Below are 24299 nucleotides of genomic sequence, written 5' to 3'. Positions count from 1 at the left end.
ATGAAATCAATGAATGATGACAATATTAATTGTATTTCAGGAAGGATAGTGTACATAGTATGCCATTTTATTATGAAATATATGAACACAAGAAGCTTTTTAAACATAATATATATAAACATAATATATAATGATACTATTCATCATAAAATGTATACAGAGTAGGCCTAATTAGGAAAAGTTGTTTACTATAGTAGTTGAGTATGATTTACTTATTGATTTGTGTCAATAGTAAACGAAAATGCACTTGTATTTATCTGCAAAAGGTTCACATACAGGAGCTTTCAGCATAGTGTTAATGTATAACTAGTCGTCTATTTTGAAGATACATGTGCATAAACAACGACTAAAGCTGCCAGAAGTTTTTGCCCAAACTTCAAAGACACATTTAAATGATTAAAGCTAGAGGCATATCTTAACTTTAATGTTACTTTAAACATGTAAACTACCTATATACAGCATGCTATTATGCATATGTGTTTGGGACAGAGGGGAACCGGGTCGCATTAACAGGAGATGTATGCAGCCCATAATAAATAAAAGCACGAGACGTACTGGGGTCGGAGAAGAACCCAGGAAAATGTGACCGTCTGTTGCAATACACGCGCCACGGTTCAGCTGCGCGAGAGAACACTGGCAGCAGGGTTGCCAGGTTTCCACAACAAAACCCACCCATTCGTTACTCAAAACTAGCCCAAAACAAGCCCAATCGCGTTTCGGGGAGGTTCTCTGGTAAACATCGCGTTCGGGGGGTTAAATATGTGTGTTTTTTTGCTTCAACCCGCGGACATGAGACACAGCCCGCGGCAACAGTGTAGAAGTAGCCCAATACCGCGGAAAAAAGCGGACTTGGCAACACTGACTGCAGTGTGAAAGCTCCCGCTCTCCACGCGCACAGCTTCTGCTCTGCAACCGCGTGCAGTGTGAAACCGGCGTTACAGAGCGAACAAAGCACAGTTTTATTCGGCTTCTGTTTAAAGTACTCCCACACTTTTGAATGTCGCGGTCTGGCTTTATATGATAAATGATCATTTTCACTATGCCCGGGAGCAGAAGCTGCCATTATTCTAGATCTTCTGTTCCATTCTAGAACGTAAATAATGTGCCGCCGACGCGTCGACGCATTTCACGCACGTCGACGTATTTTCGTAGTCGACGTCATCGATGACGTCGACGCGTCGTTGCAGCCCTAGTTTAGTGTTTATTGCACTTTTGTTAGTTATTTAGTCCAACTAGTCTCACACATTCACAGAAAATAGCTGGCTTCCACGTTGCAAAATAACATGGATGGATATTGCTATAATATCGTTATCATGAATTCTTTTGACAGCCCTAGCACTAACCACTAGGCTTATGAGTCCACCTTCTTACAGCTCAGTACTGTATGTCGGTGCATGTGCACTTGTCTATCCCTCCAACTTTTTGCAGCTCAAAGTGTTGAAAAATGTGCTAAAACCGCTAGGCTATGACTCGATGTGTTAGAGCACGTACGTTAACCACTAGGACACGCATCCAACTTCTTAATCTGTTTTAATGGAATTTTGGTTGGTAATTCCCTGAGAGAAGCAGAGCAAGATAAAGTTGTTGAATTTACCTGTGCGCTGTGAAGTCTCCCTCCCTCGTCTAGTCACCATGACAAATCAGCACCACTAAAGTGATCATTGGCTCCACTTTCCAGCATTGTTTGAATAATGAAATACTCTGACAGTCCCCGGGAGCTTTCAGCCTGCCGTCAGCCTCTGAGGAGAGTTTCTTCGTACAGGAAGAGTGGTAGAACAGGAGGAGGATAGAGAGAGAGAGTTTGGGCGGTTGAGTGCGTCTTTTGGGACTGCTCTGTACCGAAGCGAAAATGTTCTGGAAGCTGTTATGTGAGTAAATGGGGGTTATTTCTGGAAGATGAAGATGTGTGGGAACAGAGGACTGACGTTTGGGGAAAGGTAGCGAGACGAGGGAGAACATAAGGCTTGTCATGAGGGAGAAGCTGCCAGGCTTTACATTAGAAAGCACTCAGTCTCTGATTCGCTATCTTGGTTGGGTTCATCACGCTGTATCACCAGTAGGGGGCTCGTTTTGTGAGTGCAGGGGTGAACCAAGGTTATTGTTGTTTTTCATTGTGCATTATTTTATTATTCTATTGTGCTTTATGATATTTAGATTTGCTTTTTTTTTACTTTTTTTTTAGCATTTTCACCTTTTGAGTTTCAGCAATAGTTTAGTTTTTATTCTATGGCATGATTGATTATACAGTTGTAGTTTTAAGGAATCGTTTTATTTAATTTAATTTTACTAGTTTTATAATAATCATGGGGTATTTTGTTTGCCCCATGCCCTCAATCATTTTTTTTCTGTGAAGCCAATTTGGTGCCTCCTTGCGTGCACATACACTGATACACACATACTCACAAATACAGTCTCTCTATTTGTTTTTGTTGAAAGGGAGCTGTGTTGTTCTCTGCTTTACACCAGAGATAAACATGCCAAAACTCTCAGCTCAGTTTAACTCATCCTGCTGGCTGTATTTAAAAAAGAAATAATGATGCTGTCTAGAGTTGGAGAGCAGCAGGGAGACACTTTACTGTAATATGTTCCCTCCGTAGCGTTCTCTTGGCCGGCTGTCAGAGGTATGGTCTCCCGCTGTCCCCGGAGCTCCCCTTCTGTATGTGCTCTTTTGGAAGCCACTGCCCCGTGTGCTAATTAATCAGAGGACCTCGGCCCGGGAGTGCAGCTCATGAATGGGCCACCACTGCTGCTTAATGGTTGGGGTTTGGCCAAGCTGAATGAAGTGTGTTTATCTCATGGTGACCTAGAACAGGAGTTAAACAGGCGTTAGTAACATGCCTCCAGTTAGGCAGGGTAGGGCCGCTTTTAAAGGAGAACACGGTCACGCTTGCTCGTTTTTCACTTCTCTCTATTTTCCTTCATTTTCCATTTTCACATTTAATTCAGACAACATTAAGCATGTACATGTACGGATTCTGCTTAGAAACCTGACAAAAAGTTCATGTAAATTCCTTTAAATGTGTTTACCAGGTAAAATGAACAACAACAGGATTAAATTTTGATTTGAATTTTTTAATTATGTCCGATATTGATAAGCCTATAATTATTTCCATTTTATAGCCAATAACAAATGATATAAAATATTGTCTAAATAAAACTAAATTAATTAATTAATAAAAATTAAAATAAATATTATATTGATATCAGTTAATTGGAATCTCTTTATTTTGTGAGATTTTTTTTTATTATTATTTATTTGTTTGTTTGTTTGTTTGTTTCAGTACCTCTGACATACAGGAAGACAGGGATGTCTCATTTTTGAGACGGGGATGTGTCACGTGAGCTCGCAGACGTCTCGCTCGTCTTGCACAGCTGTAAATCCAAACTGCCTTTTTTCCTCTCTTTTGTCACGCAACAATAATATAGTTTAAGCAGATAATGAAAAATTCAACCGTCTCTCATCTCTCCTCCTCAAGTGATAAAAATTTAATAATATGATATGCAAGCGTGGTGTTTCTGCGAGAGAGCCCGGGACCAGGATCTGCTGTGAATAATGCAGGCCGAATGCTTTCCATTCAGAGGGAACAAAAACAGCCGTTGTTTTGTGATGGTCATGAAGAGAATGTTATCAAAGCGTCTCCTTGAATCGGAAAAAATCGTCATCACTCGCGCCCCGGGGCTAGCATTCTCCCCGCGCCGCACAGTCTCAAGCAAATCATATGGCTGGCTTTATTCACACTATAGAAATCATTCATCCACCATCAACCACTTATTTTCTGCTTCTTGGATACATTTTAATCTTGATCAACCTTTCAGGATAGGGAGATAGATATGTTAACCCCTTAGTTACATATTGCATAAAAATGGAGTGGTGCATTTTATGCATGGCCTATAGTACCATATTATTGTATTTTCAGATTTTGCACACTTTATGAAGCTTGCATTGTCAATAAACAAGTAAATAATCGTTATTAATGTACAGATTCTTTTTATGTATTTTAATCACATTTATATTTTCGTTTTTTATTTATTTTATTTATTTATTAATGTGGGAGAGAAAATTAAACATTTAACTGAACTTTAGCTATTTAAAGTTAATTTAATATAGTGTTTTTGGTTAACAATTTTTTTTTTTTTCACAAAAATCTGTTTGAGATCCATAAATATGTTTATTATTCTTTCCAATAATGAATATATTTAAGTATGTTACAGGTGCAGTAAGCAATTTCTGATAAATGCTGGTGAAAGTAGATCGGGCCGAGCGCCACAACTTGTGGGCAATAGGGGGCGCGTCCACTCATGATGGGGGAGGAGAGAGAGAGAGAGCAAGAGGGGGATTTGAAGAAAGACTGTAGAAAGGGAGATGGCTGAGAGACATTACAAAAGAGGAAAAGGCCAAAGGAATATCACTGGAAAAAGAAGGGTTATGATCAGACAAGATCTTAAGGACCCGCATTAATATTAGAAAAGCTTTCCAGTGCTGGAAAGACCTAAGCAGGAAGGCCCGAAAACGGACGCAGAGGTTGCGTTGTTTCTGCTCCATACGTGAGTAACATTGGTTTTGCTATGTTTCACAGAACCAAGATATGCTGTTGTTTTAGCAGTGTTGAGTATCATTGTTTGTCTGGAGCTGGTGTGCTGCTGGCGACTAACAATGAACTCTTGCTTGTATATACTCTTGTGTACATTATGTTCATTGTTTGTTCTTCCTTGTTGTTCGTTCGTTTGTCATCTTCGCACATTATTTTGCTTTGCTTCAGCTATGATAAAGAAATATCCACTCTTGCATTGGGTGTCCGTGCACTTTGGGGGTGGAGAAATTAAGGGAGGGGTGTGTTTGAAACAGTGTTTCTCAGAAATTGCTTACTGCACCTTTAAGTCAGGTATTTAGCTGCCTCCTTTTCTGGTCATTTTTGGTTGTTTTGGGTGAAGAGTACACTTAGTCAGTGTAAACCACTAAGATAGCGATTCATCATTCATGAGTTTTACAGTGTTTAACATGAACTCTGGGAGTATTCTTTTGAGCAGCATCAGAAGTTTTTCTTCACCACTTCACTTTCCTTTATATTGTTGCATTGTGAATTAAGCATCTGTTTATGTATCTGTTTATGTATGTGTTAAAAAACATGGCAGAAACTGTTGCACCCGAGGAGGATCGTCTGAATGTCCCTGATCAGCCACAGAAATATTCATAAGCTTCATCTGTATTCTGAGAGATGGCTTTGCGTCTAGCTAACAGTTTGCCATCTCCAACTTCTGCCTTTGATCTGCTGCTGTTGTCAGAGTGAGTTTTAAACAGCCACTTAAATACCAAAGAGAGGAAACATTCAACACTTTGACAAGATTCTCCTGGGAGTTCCCGTGTTCTGATTCGAAAGTCACGGAAGAGCCCTCTGTTTACATGTCATCAGTCATTTCAAGTGCAACTGTGGAGATGTTTCTTCTAATAATCTAATAATGGCCACAAAGTGGTCTCATCAAGTATTCGGACATTTAAAATGTATTTTATTAGATACACAATTAACAAAAAAGCCATCCGAAAATATACTGATTGTAGAGTTTTATCAGAGCATTTGCAATTATGTCCGATTTTATTCTATACAGTTTTCTTTTATTTATGCAAAAATCATACCTTTATTCACTTTGTTAACTTGTCAATGGGGCAGTACCCTTAAAGGGACAAGTTTGGACCTTATTTACCCCTGTAAGGTGCATATTAGTACCTTAGAGTAGTACTTGCGTGTGTGTGGTTTAGGTAAACCCGCTCTCTTTCTTGATCCTTGCTAGTGGCTGGGTGTGGGGTTGATCACATAACCAGTGTGCTGCTGTGGGTGCCGTAGGATTTCAGACTTGCTGCACAATGCTTTTCCAGGCTTTAAGGTCCATGGCAATATACCTTTCTTGATTGAGGTTGATACAGCTGTTCCTTATATCCTATTCTACTTGCCTCTCCCACGTTTTCTTTTGTGCAATTTGCTGGAATTTCCATTGGGAAGAGCGTGTTCTCCAGAGGAATCGGTATGGTAATCTGTTATCAGTCATTTTGCAGACGTGGCCAAATTGAGGTATGGTAATCTGTTATCAGTAATTTTGCAGACGTGGCCAAACCATCGCAACCGCCGTTGCTGTATCTGTTCCTCTGTTGTCTTTGCTGCATCGCTGATGGATACTCGCAGTATCTGTCGCAGGTATCGCATCTGAAACACTTCGAGCTTGTTCAGGCCTGGTTTGAGCAGGGTCAAATGCTTGTTGGTCAACGTAAATCCTACATTATGGAGAGAAAATGGCAATATTCGAAAAGGACCCCATAAGGAAAACAAGTGATGTTTTATTAACAATTTTCGGGAGGAGCACGTTCAGATAATTAAACCTAATTAAACACAAGTGGAGCACATTAAGTTAATCAATTTAATCAACGATAAGAGGTGTATATATACAGAAGATTTACTCCTTTTCGTTGACAGTTTTTTAGCATCCCTCCACCACCCCATCTCTTCACTTTGATTTAATAAACTCTTATTAGACGTCAACACAATCATAATACAATGCAGTAGTTCTGGACTATCTCTATCACGGGGGGGATACTCTGGGTATGGGCCAAAATTCAGAGGCCGGAGCCCTCCCCCTGGCAGCACGCCAAATACGCATAATCTTTACTCTATTTAATTTGATGTAAGTGTGAACTTGTGAAGTGAGGTTTTATGAAAATGCAAAAAATGCAGAAAGTTATCAAGCGCCAGCGTTAGCTCTGGCTGGCCACGTAGTCAAGCTCTGCTATCAGCTAATTGGGAAATTCTAACTCCGCCCCTCTTTCAGCTGATCTGTTTCAGCTGATCCAATGCTCTCAATTGGCTTCTCTCAAACAGGGCGCCTTACTTAAGCATAGCTTCACTTCAATCTGCCTGCTTGGACGCTTCTGCTGCACGCTGCTTTGCAACCCACCTCCTCCCCAGCTCCTCCTTAAATTACTAACTTAATCATGTCATTCTGTTGTCATTGATGCATGCTCTGTTCTAAATGGGGGATTTGCTCTGCCCTCCCAGTTAAATGGGAGGTCGTCCCCAGAATCTGCTGCTGTTCCCTGTCTTGGCTTTTCATGGAGCTCATGAAAGGATGGGGAATTTAGAACAGAGCCATACCGCCAAATCTAAATCTTTGCAAAATATGCAATTAAAAAATTGTACTAAATGTTTGTCTATTGTGTTTTTTGACTTTAGTGGACCTGACAGAATTCTGGTTTATGGATAGAATATACAGTTTGTACAGTATAAAAATCATTATGACTATGGGAAGTCCCCATAAACATGAAAACCCAACGTGTGTGTGTGTGTCTTAACTGAGTGAAATTTATTTTTTATTTTTTTTGGACCGTTAGATGAGGAAGTTTGAGTGACTGCGGCTGATATATTGACCCTTTCAAGCGCTCTTGACTCATAATTGTGGTGTCATTGTGTCGAACCTATTAATAAACTTCCTGCAATGCACTGAGTGAATTTAGCAGGCTGCCAAAAGTGAGGTCAGGATTTTCCAGGAATGTACACACACCCTCCCACCAATAATTTTGATAAATATGAATATAATTCTTGTCCCCCTCTGTTTGTTTTCTTAAAAACTATTTGTCCTTTCACCCACTGCAATGTCCTGTTGATGTTTTCTAATGCCTTCCCTTTTGACACTTGAGTTGAAAAACGGCACTCAATGTCTATTTGTTCTCGTCCTTTCAGAAGACCTGCTCCTGCTGCTTTCCTCTCTCTTCTGCACTCAGTCCCTCTCTCCCACACACCATTGACTCACGCTTTTATCTTCTAAAACAAAGCAGCGTATCTATCCCTCCCTTGGCTTCACGCAACGTGAAGCTGAAATCATCTAGGCCATTTTTCATATATCTCATTTGTCCTCTCTCTTTGATGGAGCCAGAGCGTTCCGCATGGAAACGTGCTAATAGACTCAAATCTGCAGGAGGCATTAAAGGCTACTTGCCGTACAAACTCCCTCATGTGACGTCCCCCACAATGGCATTTTCAAGAACAATGCATGTTTGTTTTTTACCACAACCCTTTGTTTGACAGTTAATTACGTGTCCTTGTCTGGGTCCTTTATACGTTTAGCGGTATTCCATAAATGTTTGGAAATTGCCAAATATGTCAAAGTGAATTTAGTTCCAGAGAGCTTCCTGCAGGAAACGCCCGCTTAGAAAGGGAGTCATTTTTTAGCACCAATTCTCGGCAGGTATTTCCTGCGCAGGCCGGGGCAAAAGCACTGTTTGTTTTGCCTTCCTGTTCACTTCTGCTCCAAGCGGATTAGTCCCTATGTGTGGGGCTGAGGAGAGCAGTAGCAAACATCAGTATTCAAGAGGGAGATAAAGTAACCTTGAAATATCTATGCCATTAAACAGATAGCTAGCTATAAACATGTAAACAGTTCAAGTAACTTTAACTAACCATGCCACACCACAACTGTAGTTGACCTGAAAGAGAAAACTGACTGAAGACGCTGGAAGGTTAAGCTAATGCTCACCGTAGCGCCCCTTGTGTCAACACCTGGAATACAATGTGTACTTTGATTGCATTCTGACACATTTCAAAACACAACTGTGTGTGTGAAATCAAACACATGTCTAGACATTTAGATGGACCAAGACCACGTGTATGACGCTTATGTTCTTATGTCCTCCAACAGCCCAATGATCCAGTCACAAACATCTGTCAGGCAGCAGACAAGCAGCTCTTCACTCTAGTGGAATGGGCCAAGAGGATTCCGCATTTTTCTGAGCTCCCGCTGGATGACCAGGTCATTCTTCTACGAGCAGGTGAGTTTAAGAGCACAAACTGACAGATGCACACACAACGGACAGCTTACTCTGCTAGAAACAGGACCAGTTCATGAAAATATTAAATACTGAATAAGAAGTGTTGAATTGAAAGTTATGCAGATACTACAGGTGTGTTTCAAAACCCAGTTAGATGCCTATCTAGACTACATTGTAACATTTTGCCTGCTTAATGACATGCTAGATTTTAAATGTGTATTTAAAGGTCTAAAATTGCCTGAAATTGCAAAAACCTCCCTGAATTAAGGCAGTTAATTTTTTTTATTTTAAACACTGTTTCAAAACCTAGTTTCAACTGCCTCTTTAAGGCCCATTCACACAAAGGACCAATAAAGATAACGATAAAGATATAGTTTTAAAAACCGTTCTAAATATAAAAGAATAGTAGAGTTCACACCACAACTATAACGATAACGGCACAGAGAAATGATATTGTTGGAATCACTTTCAGATTTTATCAGAACTATTTTTTTTCCAGCTGATGAATGCTAAAAATATTGACAGCCAATCAGAATCCTCCCTGCTTTAAAGAGCTCAAGCATTTAAGCAACAGATGACCTAAGTGCAGTGCACATTCAACAGAACAAATGTGTTTTGATGTGTTTTGACTCCAGCAACTGCACTGGCTCCCAATTCAATCACGCATTGATTTTTTTAACTTCTGATTTTATCTTATAAAGCAGTACATGGGTTGGCTCCACTATATATCTGTGGTTAATCCATCTTACCCTCTCGCTCTCTCCGCTCTGCTGGCTCTCTTTCTCTCTGTCAGCCTCGGTGTAAATTAAAAACTATGGGTGGGAGGGCCTTTTCCTACAATGGACCTAAGTTATGGAACTCATTACCTGCATCTATTAGGAATGCTATGTCTTTGGATAGTTTTAAGAAACTTCTTAAAGAGATAGTTCATCCAAAAATGAAAATTAGCCCATGATTTACTCACCATCAAGTCATCCTAGGTGTATATGACTTTCTTTCTTCTGAGTTAAGAAATAAAATCTGAGTTATATTTAAAATGTCCAGGCTAATCCAAGCATTAGAATTTGATTCATAGTTGCTCTGTTTTTGAAGTCCATAAAAAGTGCATCTGCCCATCAAATAACGTGCTCCACGCAGCTCTGGGGTGTTAATAAAGGCCTTCTGAAGCGAATCGATGCGTTTGTGTAAGAAAAATATCCATATTTAAAACTTTATCAAGTAAACTTTCGACCGACCGCCTTCCCTGTTCAATTTATGGAAAATATTGTTGAAAGTTCCCCGGCCGATCGAAAGACTAACGCGACCAGTTAGGCTCGTCATGAGGTCACGTACACATCTTGAGTTTCATTTTCAACATTCAACACTTTTCCATGGAAGGCGGTCGGTCGAAAGTTTACTTGATAAAGTTTTAAATATGAATATTTTTCTTACACATATGCGTCGATTCGCTTCAGAAGGCCTTTACTAACACCCCGGAGCCGCGTGGAGCACGTTATTTGACGGACAGATGCACTTTTTATGGACTTCAAAAACAGAGCAACTATTAATCCAATTCTAATGCTTGGATTAGCCTGGACTTTTGTAATATAACTCTGATTTTATTTGTCTGAAAGAAGAATGTCATATACACCTAGGATGACTTGGGGGTGAGTAAATTATGGGCTAATTTTCATTTTTGGGTGAACTATCCCTTTAAGACAACATTCTAGCATTCATCTATAGATAACATGTTCAAAATGTGTGTGACATGACCAAAAATGCCTTAATTTCTCTTCCAAAATGTGATTGCATTAGATACTAAATCTAATTATATAATCACTTTTCTTAGAACTAACTTAATTTTTATTATTATTATTATTATTATTATTATTTTATTATTACTATTTAAACGTTCCACTGACATTTTGACAATCAGAAAGTCTATCAAAATACATTGTCTTCATTTTGAACTCCTTATCCATTGGTTGGTTTGAAGGGCGTAGTTTTGGTTTGAACATTGAACATTGAACATTGGGGGGTTTAACAGGGTCCCAGGGCATGCTCCCTTGTGAGATTGATTTATTTGTTTGATCGTTTGTTTTTGCAAGATGCAAAGTTGGTTGATAACACCTGCAATAAAGTAACTTATAGTTAGAAATCACTTGTTTACAGATTGCCATGGGAAATCAACCTATCTTTACTTAAAATGTTCTTATACTGAACATGTTAATTTTCCTGCCATCTCTTGGATTATCTGAAAGCCAGGTTTTTCTTAATATCTGCCATTATTAGCTGAGCACATTTTACACATGAGGAAAACCAATTGTTAAGTCAATAATTTAAAAATGTCCAGACTTTAAAGCTCTTGATTCGATTGAAAAAATAACATTGTTATTGTAATTGTTTAGCCATAGCATTTGTTACGAGAAGGATATAATTACAGGCAAGACCCCTGGTGGCTAAGTCTGTCTCCCTAACAGCTAGTGTTTTATGGCAACAATTTGCTTCTGCCATATTTTTTTAATTGATACTGTCCCAACTCAAAGAAAGCAAGATCTCCCAATAGCTTTAAGGTGACCCTCAACGTCATGCTTATCTCTGTTAGGATGCTCCCTTAGAAGGCAGCAGGTTTTGGAACAGACCCGGTGTTGATTCTGAAAACCGCAGCCATCTGAAATCAAGACACCCTCGGAGTATCATGACAGCAGCTCTGATGCACAGCTAAAACCTGAAATTGCATAAACTTAAACGTTATTCTTTATCTGCCTTTCTAGCACAAAAATTCTATTCTAGTTATTTTCTTGTCCAGAAACTCCTTTAATTAATTCAGCTACAACTACTTAACATACAGGACTTATTTTGTATAATTTAAGCCTGAACTGTGCTTTGAAATCTTTTGTTAAAAAGCATTTTAAAAAATCATCCATTCATTCACTTACATTGTTGGATTGCACAGCTATACCATGCTTAGGCCAATGTTAACTTTTTATCTCTTTTCTTTTTTTTGTCTATAGCCTTTCTAACATACACTGTTAGAAACTATAGCTGCAGAATGCCACAGTTGCAATATAAATATTATATATAAATATCTTTTTTTTTTTTTTTTCACAATAAATGCAATAGAATTCCAGTCAAGGTGGTCATGAGTTTAAAAAGCTTTCTAATGTATGTTGGTGCATGATTATGTTTTCCCCTTTTTTCATCAGTCTTTTTGGTGGCTGTTTTTAGATCATGTCTGACTTTCTCCATAGCTTTTTTCTACATTCTCAATCGAATTCAAACAGGTTGCAAATTTTTATAATCAGCGTCACGATAGGAACAGCGTGCGCAAATCTTATCACACTTTTGAAGCACTCTGCTAAATGCTCCTACGGTCAGAGTACCGGTTAACGTGCGAGAAGTGCCAGTACGCAAGAAAAAGTGAGGGTACGCTACTGATTAAAATCGAGAAGTGTCTGTACTGTGTACCGGTGCATACTGGCCCACTTTGAGCACTGGGCGTCATGATTGCTGTGGTGTAAGGCTTCAGGGAAGCGCTAAAAATGAATGTAAAATATTGAAAAAGGGTAAAGTTTCTATGTTTCTAAGAAGTTGGCAAAGTATAAGTAGAACACATAGATGCTCAGTAGACCACGGTTCCTCAAATAAACTGCTTTGCTTTTAATTTCCTTTATGGCCCGTTCTATTAGCAAGTCATGCTTATCTACTCAGAACAAGCTGAAGTGCATGTTGAGAAGGTCTTCTCTCATTCTCTCTCTCTGAGCTCTCAGGTTTTCTATAAATAACCCCTTTAGTTTTGCTGTCTCACAGATGAAAGCATCTCCGTTTTTCCCAAGCTCAACTCTGGGGAAATGAGGGGAGTGGGGTAGTTGCTAGGCAGACTAGTTAAAGGAGCCCTGTCACTCCGATACTTGCTTAATTCATTCTCATGATGTGGAATGTTTTATCATGATTTCATCTGTCTCTCGCAGGATGGAATGAGCTCCTCATTGCATCATTTTCACATCGTTCGATAGCAGTGAAGGACGGGATACTGTTGGCCACAGGATTACACGTGCACCGGAACAGCGCCCACAGTGCCGGAGTAGGAGCCATATTTGACAGGTTTGCATGATACTTCTAATTTTGGTATACTATACATTTTTGGACCACAGTGTTTCAATTTGAAATAATGAACTCTCTATTCATCAAAAAATCCTGAAAAAAATGCACACAACTGTTTTCAACATTGATAACAATCAAAAATGTTTCTTGAGCAGCAAATCTACATATTAGAATGATTTTTGAAGGAACATGTGACACTGACGTCTGGAGTAGTGATGCTGAAAATACAGCTTTGCATCACAGAAATAAATTACATTTTAAAATATATTCAAATAGTAAACATTTATTTTACATTTTAATAATCTTTCACAATATTACTGTTTTGTTTTTTTAATAAATGCAGCCTTGGTGAACATAAGAGACTACTTCTAAAAACATAAAAAATCTTACAGATCAAAAACTTTTAAGTGTGTGTGTGTGTGTGTGTGTGTGTGTGTGTGTGTGTGTGTGTGTGTGTGTGTGTGTGTGTGTGTGTGTGTGTGTGTGTGTGTGTGTGTGTGTGTGTGTGTGTGTGTGTGTGTGTGTGTGTGTGTGTGTGTGTGTGTGTGTGTGTGTGTGTGTGTGTGTGTGTGTGTGTGTGTGTGTGTGTGTGTGTGTGTGTGTGTGTGTGTTTATATACTTTTTCATATACAAATGAATGAATTATATAATGTCTTATTTTTTGGTAATATATTTTGAAGCTTTAACAATATGGAACGTATTCCTACATAATGACACAAAGAGATGATCACACTGGAATTTTTCATGAGGAGGGCAGAAGAGGAACCTTGACATTTCTGCCAGTGGAGATTTCTATCGATTTACATCGATATTCATTAAATATGCAGCCGTGCTGGAAACGGAGGTCATGCAGAAATGGTCGAGTGCTCAGACAGAAAATGTTAAAGGAAATCCATTTGTGTGTCATTTATGATGAAATCAAAAAATATGGCGGATACACCCATTGTTGCCAAGGGCTTTACACTGTGTAAGTTCCCACACAAACCTGAACAATGCTGTGCAACCAGATTTTTGCGACCGTCCAGATCTAAACCCAGATAAGGTTTTATGAGGGTTGTGGTAGTTACGGAGTACAAAGTCTAGCTGTCAAATGTACAACAATACCGCAGCAGCACCGCTTGTTGTCAATAGCCATGTTTCCATCCATCTATTTTTATGCAAATTTTAGGATATTGCAGGGCTCCAGAGTGCGACTAAATGGTCGCATTTTGCGACTAAAATTTGAGAGTGTGCGACTGAATTTTACATCCAGTCGCACGTGTGCGACCAGTAAATTTGCCTGTCGGTACTGGAGAAATTAAGAAAATACACTTACTAATTATAATTGATAGACGTTATATTTGGCAAATTCTATCTTTGCCAGCCGTTTCTTTATGAGATAATATTAAACCATTTGCCCGTGATGCATTTTTGCCATTCGCAATCCAGAAGAGAGAGAGAGAGCGAGCTCTGTCACGTGGAGCTCCAGCGAACACAACACCACCGTCAGCTAATGAGTGAGGATGGCCAAGAGAACTACACAAAAGTTTAGTCTTCTTAAACTTTAGGGATGTGCTGTGATATTAATCTAATTTTATTTTCGATTTTGGCTTTCAAGAATTATAAAAAGATGATATGAGGTAAAACTATTCCTATAGCCGTGTTCCGTCGAGCTCATCCTTCCCTTCTCAGCTGCGCTGTCATTTCTCCTTAAACCTAAACTAAACGTCAGATTCAGTGATTGTTGTAAACTGCAGTCTCTACTATTGCTAAACTGCGGGATGTGTTTGATCATAAAGAGCTATTAAATGCACAATAATCCGCGCAAGAGACGCTGTTTCCAACTTCAAGGCGGCTTATGTGTGTGTGCTGCGAAATTGACCGATTTGCACTTTATATTTTAGGCTTCGTGTGCGCGTCTAAACCATCAAATAAACAACAAATAGCCGGTGTCAAAATGACCGGATTGGAGAGTAGTTATTTTAACAGTTTATATCTTAAATGGGCGTAAATAGTTTGGAGAAATAGGAGAATATGATATTATTCGTTCTACATTCGATCGGTCTTAAAGGGGCAGCGTCTAATAAACCTGCTGACGATTGAGCCATTAATTCGAATCGAACAAAAGGCAAATAGAAAATATTCACATCTCTTGAATTAATAACTTTAGCTTTTATAAGCATTAATCTATCAATTTATACAGTGAAAACTATGCAGTGTTATTTTACATTTCATTGCTTTATTAGATTTCTTTGTAGGTTTGATCTTTCTAAGTAATATTAATGTTAGCAGACCTTCCGAATGCCTGCACACTGGTCCATTTACAAATAGATGTTTTATATTTTTGTTCAAACTTTGCGGTTTCTTTTGCTATAGATATTTTACTTTTCAGATTATAAAGCCATGTTAATTATGTTCTTAATTATGTTTTTTTTATTTTTATAAAAAAAATATATAAAGTATAATAAAAAGAACCGGTAAGAATACTGTTAAAGTACCGGATCGATAAGCAGTATCGGTAAGAGTAGTAATACCATTAAAACCTTAACGATACCGATCCCTAATACAGTGGACATTAGTAGATTTGGTTAGCATGTTGATTTACGGTGTGCGCCCCTAAAATTTCTGGTTGTGCCCCTAAAATTTTCAGTTGGGGGCCACTGTGCTCCTAGTGAAAAAAGTTAGTCTGGAGCCCTGTATTGCATTAAAAAAATATGCACTGGATGGAAACACCAAGATGCTCATGAAATCTAAAAATGTGTGTAAAAAACATAAAGGCTCAATTTGTGCTATAAGAAGACACGCATAAACTATGATGGAAACACTTTTACTGAATAAATACCCCGACGCACAACAAAAAAACTCAACAGAGGATGTGATTGGATAACTGGACTGACCAGCGGACAGCATCTCAAATGTTGGTTTAATCATTAATATGATTTAGTTTAATTTCCTCCCAGAAGCAACTTTCATGATTGTGTTCACAAACATAACATCACTTTTTATTGCGTTTCATCTGCGAGCTCTGAGGCGCAAGTCATTTGTGATGTATGAAAAAAGAGTCACATTGGCTTATCCGACTGCAGCGAGTTTCATTTTTATTACAGATATGTTGTGCCAATTTTCCAGGTAACTATTCAGTATTAGACTAGAAGTGATAAGGTAATTTGTTAATGAGTAACATTTTTTTAAACATAAATCTAACATGTTTATGCTTGAAACCGATATTCACTGAAAACAGTAAAGATAATTTTACAGAAAAACAAAACAGAAATACTAATTAAGAAAGTCGCGACTGATTAAAAAAACTATTAATGGTAATTGGAACATTTACATCCCTTGCAGCCGTGTCACCTGACCGTGGTTGAAGATCAAGACGCCTCTCACTGCCCAGAGGCCGCTTTACCGATTAGAATACACCCGACTCCTCTTGAAGAATAGATCTCGATGTTAATGCCGCTCACATTAAGATGCGTAGCGCTGATAATGTTTCTTTATCAGGTCCTCTGCAAGTGACAGCCATGGCACAAATGAAGTGGATGGTCGACTTAAACACTGGGCTGAAGTTCCCCACCCCTCCGCTCATTGTTCCAGGAGCCCAATTCAATTAGAGTGTGTTAAGGGTGGAAACGAGGTTGCATCGCACCAGTGTGTGTTCCGTCACCCGGTCACACAAAGGCCAAGACTGTCAGGGGAGACGTCACCCTCTGGATCAGAGGAAGTGATGCCAATTTAGACGTTTTATTGAGGCAGTATTTATATTTAAGAGTCGCTGCCCGCCAAAGCAGTAATGGTAATGGTAATATCTGCCTGCGTGTCTCATTTCTCGACAGCTGATTAGGAATGTCCTTCATTTATAAAGATCTATTGTGACATTTTTAAGCAATGTAACTGTTGTTCAGTATAAAACTGTGTTTTCTCTTATATTCAGGGTGCTGACGGAGTTGGTGTCAAAGATGAGAGACATGCAGATGGATAAAACGGAGCTAGGGTGCCTTCGAGCCATCGTCCTTTTCAACCCAGGTACTAATTTATATAAATTGTTTCTGATGATAATACAATTCTGAGGACTTGTACCTTAAGTTCTTGAAATTGCTATGAAGTGTCCAGCCTGTGATGTTTCCTGACCCCATTCCCTTTCACTGCCCAATGGTTTCCTCTCACTCTCCACTATATCTGTCCAATGTTTTAGATTTTTCTTGACAGTGGCCTTTGTATCCCAGAGTAAACAAAACCCCTCTCCCCCAATCACTTACACTAAAGCATCTCTCATTCATTAATGAAGAAGAGTCCAGCGCATTGCTCATTCTCCGAGGACAAGAGACGGCTCTTATTTTCCCAATTAGAGGCTCTCAGAAGCCTCTTTCAGAGTACCAGATTGAGTTGAGAGAGGGTTAGTGTTGGGAATCGGGGAACCGTTTTTACGATACACTCATGTCACGATTTAATTAGATATGATTATTACTTTATTATTATTATTCAAATAATATTATTATTTTATTATCACCAGGACCCACAAATATTCCCCCATTGCATTATTCAGGGTTCCCGCGGGGTCTTAAAAAGTCTTAATGTCTAAAATTAAAAATTAAAAAAAAAATCTTAAAAACCGACAGATTTTCATCCGAGGTCTTAAATTTAATTTAGTTGGGTCTAAAAAAGGTTTTATCCTCGTTCATTTCCAGAAACGCTGGCTGCAGAAAGTTATTAGCCTACACAGTAGCAAAAAAGTATCGACTCTTAGACTACACAGTGGAGCTCTAGAGTCTTTGCTACAATTGTACCAGCAGAACGGTAATGCGTCGTGTAGGTCTTAAATTTCAGTCTTTATGGTCTTAAAATGTCTTAAAAAGGTCTTAAATTTGACTTACTGAAACCTGCAAGAACCCTAATTATTATACATTTGTATTTAACATTATATATAGTAGTTTAATGTAGTTATGTCACTAAAATTCCATAACTTAAATTTTTTTCTCAGGCAGTACGCACGTTTGGCTTTCAATGCAGGCAATCGTTGGATCTCTTACACAGACTCTCCCGGTCCTCGCTATGTCCCGCCTTTCCCGCTATTATACATATAAGAATACACTTGAATCATACTACTAAAACTAAATGTGATGTGGTGATTTAAATGATGTTTGCGCTTTCACTTTGAGGAGTGCATCCTTCAGATGATCAATGCACAGTTCTAGTGTCAAAATGACTGTTCCTAACCCAATCTGTAAATGGTTAGTTCATCCACAAATTTTAATTCGGCATTTACTCAGTCTCATGTTGTTTTTGCGCGTCACGCAAGCATTTGAACGTCTGTGTTTACTACAGTATGCGTGTCGTTGTAAATCTGTTCATCATATAAAATAATCCTGCAAAGTTTTGTGTATTTTTGTTTTTGTTTTTTAAATGCATGTACATTTATAACACTAATACTTTGTATTATATTACTTTTGCATCAAATTACAAAAAACAAGTTACCGCTGCTGTGAGGGTGTGTCTAATACTGCGTCTATGGGAGTGATGGTAAAAATGAACATCTTTCTCTCTTTTCACTGCCGTCTTCAATCTCTTTATTTTCCCTTTTTTTTAAAGTTGTGAAATCACTGTTATGGAGTTTTTCGTTTGCTATTTGAGCAAATGGGGACACAAATATATTTGATGTATACTCTCATTCACCGCTATAAAAGTTAACCCAACTATGACGACTCTGAGAAACCCGGAAATGTGAAAAGGGTCTATTGATTATTTTTACGATGCCTTTATGACATTTTTGGATCTTTTAAATTTTAAAGGAATGGACTTTAAACGTAGGGACAGATATCTCTCAGGTTTCATTCAAAAAGATGTTAATTTGTGTTTGGAAGATGAATGAAAGTCTTATAGGTTTGAAACGTCATGAGGGTGAGTGCATAATGACAGAATTTACATTTTTGGGTGAATTATACCTTATAAATACAGTAAGCGGAGTCTTGGATAAAGACTAGCCGTTTCTATTTAGAACAGTTCGTATTGTGAAGAAATTCGTTTGGTTCCATTAACGGCCTTGAGCGGCTGCATTGCTCTGTTACAACGCCATTCTCTTTGAGGTTGTGCCGGAGCAGGATGGTTCAATTCCTACTTAAAAACATAACTTTTTTATGCATTTTCTACTCTTTCAGACTCCAAAGGCCTGTCAAACCCTGGTGAGGTGGAGGCGCTTAGAGAGAAGGTCTATGCATCTCTGGAAGCCTACTGCAAACATAAGTACCCTGAACAACCTGGAAGGTACAAGAACCACTTCCTGTCCTTCTGCACCACTGCAGTGAAGACCTGGAATAATACAAAACCTTGAAAAATACATTTATTATTAAAGGCACAATATGTAAGATTAATCTTAGATGAAAATATCCAAAAACCATTAGAACAATGCTATATATTTTGTTTACTTGTGTGCTTTATCCCAAACGAGAAATCAGCAATTTTAACCAGTGTTACGGACCGTGTCCTTGCACGGCCTGTCACTGTCGTCATATCCACGCTACCCTTGATTTCCAGAAACCATGGAAACAACAAAAACACATTAATATATTATGTGTTTTATTAGACAGGTGAGCAACTGTTTTCAATACATTTATCAACAGAAAACAAATCATTGTTATACAACACGGTTAGTTTCATTGTCTGAATCGCTTGTTTTCTTGATTTACCACGAGTACCATGTTTTGTCAAGTGGCTAACAATCAGAGAGAGCTTTTTCCGTCAAACATGTTAAAATCAATTGCATGTCATTTAGCAAAGATATCCAGCTTTTATTAATGTGATATTCTAATATCGATTTAGATTACTGCCACCGAGCGAATGCACAGATTAACGTTATAACATAACTTTTAACACACTCAAATATATTTAGCATGATTATTTTAACCATGTAAAACAGCGCTGCGTTACCCCACATACGCAACGGAAAGAGCGAAAGCGGCCGACTGCAGAATAATAAAAGCTCCGCTATTCTCAAGACCGGTGTGAATCGCAGGTCTCTCGCATAAGCATTCGCTTCCTCGGCACATCCTGCTTCATACCTCCGTAACGTTAATAAAACTTTAATACATTCGATCATCCATTAACATGATTTCTGCCCGAGTCCGTCAAATTCCTTTCCATCTGCAGTGGAGATGAAGACAACAACTCCCATGATTCCACGCTCATTCACAGCGTCCTCAAGATACACCTTTGCTTTGCATAAGTGACTTCGAGCGGAGAAAATTACATATTGTGCTTTTAAAAAAGATAATATTGTATTTTTATGCAATTTTTTGTATGATTGAAGGCACCAAATGAATGTGTATGCGAGAAGTATATGACATTTGACATCGGATCAAGAAGGTGTTTTCTGAAAAGATTCATAGCTTCATACTTCTCAGGTCTTGTCTGACTTCAAAGGTTGACTGGTTGTCAGAGCCGTATCAAGGACAGATAAAAAAAAAAAAAAAAGATAGATATATCAGTTTAATTGTATATCTGTCTTTTTGGTTTTTTTTGTGTGCAGGTTTGCTAAGCTGTTGCTGCGTCTCCCTGCCCTGCGTTCCATTGGATTGAAGTGTTTGGAGCATCTTTTCTTCTTTAAGCTCATAGGGGACACGCCCATCGACACCTTCCTCATGGAGATGTTAGAGGCGCCCCACCAAATGACATAACGCCCTCCTGTCGCTGGGGGTAACGAGGGTTACCTCACCCCAAATGCCCCTAAGAAACTGAACACGTGACACCATTTGCCAGAGCAGAGGGACTTTCAGAACCGCCGCTCAACTCAGCGTTTCCATTACACAGTCATGGTGTCCATGGGTCTGTTTTATACTTTGTATAAAGATATAAATATATATATTACACATACGGAAAAAAAAAACAATGGACTTGAAGCCCACAGACAACAGTGGACATCGGTGTATCAAACTATCCTTCAATGGATCTATATGAGGAAAAAAACGAATATATTTGATCGAGGTGCAGTAATTGCAGGAATGTCTTACGCAGGGTCGCGTATGTTGGGATATAATGGGTCTTATGGGAGGGATCCAGGGCTGTAATCAGACTCATGTGGCTGATGGATGGGCCGACTTTAGCCGTCTTGCATTCGGGATGGAGGCTGGGCTACCGTGTCTGGGTGCATGAAGACTTGCGGGAGATGATAATGATGGCAATGCGGGTAATGACCCGGGTTTCTAACACAAACATTGTGTTTTCAGCCCCTGGTGGGAGTTTTTATGATTACAATCCTGCTGCAATTGCCATTTTTCCCTCAAGCGGGCTGTTCCTGATAGAATGTTCCTGTAATTACTGTCATTTAAAAAGAGAGGTTGCTCTGAACGAAGGAACCAGGGGAGGAATCACATGCCGCGTTCGTTTTCCCTGCTCACCCCCCAGCGTCATCAGAGGTGGGTAGGAGACATAATAAGGATGTAACTTCAGGATCAAAAAAGGAAGGGATGCCCGACATCGCTGTGAGTAGTAATGAGACACTTTGAGTTTTGGATCATGATCATTCACACTTTTTCATTATGCACTCTAAACATGAGCTTTTAAAAACCCAATCTGCCTGTTCTCAGAGCTCATGATGCTGAAACGTGAACGATGTAAACAAAGGACACTTATAGTGGACATCCAGCCACCAATAAGTCGCCCACGTGTCCCACTGTGCGTCTCGTATGTCTGTATACTAATTCACCTCAAGTGATTTTCCAAACTTGTTCGACACTTGTACAGTTTATTACAACCAATTCAGTATTGGTATCCTGTATTTTTTTGAAAGACTTTTCAAAACTTTTGCCGTTACCTCTCTTTCAGTCACTCTTACTAAGGTATATCGAGTCCTTTGTGTCGCCCATCCCCTCCTGCATCAACCGTTTGCACCAGCCGTCTCATGCAGTCAAGTCTTGCAAGTGTGTGTTATCATTAGGATGTTTCTAAGCACTTAACCTCATGTTTCAGATGTTGTGTTGTTTTGAGAGAATGGAGGTTTCGGGGCCTTTTTCTTAAAGGTATCATCTGTTTTCGGGGTCTGTAATTTGCCGTCTTCAGCGTTTTCTTTTTCTTTCCTGTATGCTGCTGCTGCTGCTGCTGCTGCTAAACTATGCATTTAGCATTTTTTTCCCCCCAAAGACTGTCCATAGTGAGGTTGATTTTCAAATTCTGGCATGTGAACAAGGTTAGACCACCAGGACCAAGATTCGGGTCTCCAGCAGTTCGTAGGAGAGAAATTAGTTGTTGTTGTTTTTTGTATAGACAGGAGTGGAGCAGTACTGGTAGGGAATACTGAGGCAATGGGAGAGCTGAGACTTCCACCTAGTGGTGGAGATGCAGCACTGCAACATTACTTGAATTTTGTACAAGTATTTAATCAGAGAGAAAAAAATGGCACTTTTACGTGATATTATCGATGTTTGTTTTTGTTTGAGTGCAGTCTTACAAGGGTCTTCAGCAATAGCATGATTTTAGACCACTCGAGATTTATCTAGAGTAAAGCCGAACCAACTTCAGTCAGTAATGTTCATTAGGACGCCGCTCTACGATTACTTTCCCTCATTTTGTTAGCGTGGCAAATGAATTTTATTGGCTTCACCAGACTTTTTAACGGATAAGTATTTTGGATCACCAGTATCTTGAAGCCATATGCAGGTTTGTGAGATCAAAATGAAACACTTTCTCCTGTAGGAAAGGGAGTAATGCAGAAGTGATAACCTAGATAGAATTAATACATGCTTTATAACATAAAGCTATATTTTGTCTATATGTAAATGTGTGTATATTTCTAAATATGAAAGTATATAAATCCATTCTTTAAATGTTTCCAGACAATGTTAGTAAGGGAGCCAATCGTTTTTCTTAAATTGACTAAAACCAGGCCTAATTGCACTGTTATATTCTCAGATACTAGAAATGTTTTTAATTGCTGAAGCTTTTGTGTTCAGCCTTGAATAACACAAAAAAGAAAACGGAAAATTTTAGACCGATACCAGCAGTTCAGAGCCCTAAGAAAAGATCATACACCAGCTCCTTGGTAGATTAATCAATTTTTGTTCACACAAAACCTCAAACAAATATCTGGAATGAAAAGATCTAAAGAAACCTTTAGCCACTTTTTTCCCTGTTTAAATGAGTGAGGATAAACTTTGACCCTGACACAGTCACCGCTTCAGCCGTCACAGAGACAGGACCTTTTTAAAAAAAGAAATAAAAAAACATTGAAAATTAAAGGAAAAAAATCTATTTTTGTACAAATGTAATTTTATCCCTTGCTTATATATATCCTCCCTTCCTTTCCTCTTTCTGTGGGCTGTTGTATACATTGTGTAAATGTTGATTTGAAGTGGGAAAATTCAAATTGGAGCATTTGAAAATGGAGTGTGTAAGGGGTGACGTCAACTCTTGACACCTTCGCCCTTTTCACCTCTACTTTGCCTTTTGGTTTCCTTCTTTTGCCATCTCAAAGAGAAGGGTTGTCCTCTCATCATATTTTGTCTTATTTTTAAGGAAATGAAAAGAGTCATCTGTTCTACTTTGTGAGTTGTTCTTTGATGTTTTGTCTTTCAATCAAATTAAACATCTAATTCAAAAATGATGTGTGTTATGTCTTCACTAATCTAGTTGGACCAGCATGAGTTAAATATTTTCTACGATTTTCAAGTTCTTGCCTCATTTAGAATTGTTATAATAGCATTAACAATTGAATAATCAGTAAATAATCATGTATTCATTCATAAACTGCAGGATGTTGACTGGAAGGAGACTTTCAAAATCACCAGCCATTTTTGTATTACTAATAAAATTAGGGAGGTATCGTTCAAGACTGTTCACCAGATTTATTCTTTAAAACAGGTGTTTGCAAAGACACTGACTTGAATTTTGCTTTTGCAAGGAGGGAAATGAAAGCATTGTCTGTTTATTTTATGATTGAATTTACAAAAATTATTTTGGTGTGATTTTGACTTTTTTTTTTCAAAAGAATACATTAAAATACACTGAAATGCAACTCAAAAAAAAATTTTTTTTAATGAAAATAAGGTATATTGTGAATTTACAATTTACGGTAACACTTTAGAATAATGGTCATTAGTTAACTACATTAGTTAACATTAACTAATAATGAACTGCACTTATAAAGCGTTTATTAATCTTTGTTAATGTTAATTTCAACATTTACTAATGCATTATTAAAATCTTGTTAACATTAGTTAATGCACTGTGAACTAACATGAACAAACCATGAACAGCTGGATTTATATTAACTAACGTTAACAAAGATGAACAAATACAGTAACAAATGTACTGCTCATGGTTAGTTCATGTTAGTTAATATATTAACTAATGTTAACTAATGACCATTATTCTAAAGTGTTACCCAATTTACTTTGTCCGCAAATATAAACGGTCAGATAATATTCAGGGCACACTGGGGCAA

At 38.4% G+C, this 24299-nt stretch overlaps 1 protein-coding gene across 3 annotated transcripts in view; it reads left to right on the top strand.

Annotated features, from left to right (window-relative positions):
- The window catches only part of rxraa (retinoid X receptor, alpha a), a 140461-nt gene extending 117009 nt beyond the window's left edge, over window positions 1–23452 (top strand). For all 3 annotated transcript variants that reach the window (XM_079835306.1, XM_079835307.1, XM_079835308.1), the window contains 5 exons: window positions 8680–8809; window positions 12760–12892; window positions 16803–16894; window positions 19024–19129; window positions 20391–23452. In XM_079835306.1, coding sequence (XP_079691432.1) covers window positions 8680–8809; window positions 12760–12892; window positions 16803–16894; window positions 19024–19129; window positions 20391–20538 — 609 coding nt within the window. In that variant the 3' untranslated portion in view covers window positions 20539–23452. The remainder of the gene's footprint in view (window positions 1–8679; window positions 8810–12759; window positions 12893–16802; window positions 16895–19023; window positions 19130–20390) is intronic.
- The last annotated feature ends 847 nt before the right edge of the window (window positions 23453–24299 follow it).

This window comes from Gobio gobio, assembly GCF_949357685.1.
Source record: "Gobio gobio genome assembly, chromosome: 14".
NCBI lineage: Eukaryota > Metazoa > Chordata > Actinopteri > Cypriniformes > Gobionidae > Gobio > Gobio gobio.
The sequence above is the reverse complement of the archived record's forward strand: the minus strand, read 5'-3'. Positions and strand labels throughout refer to the sequence as shown.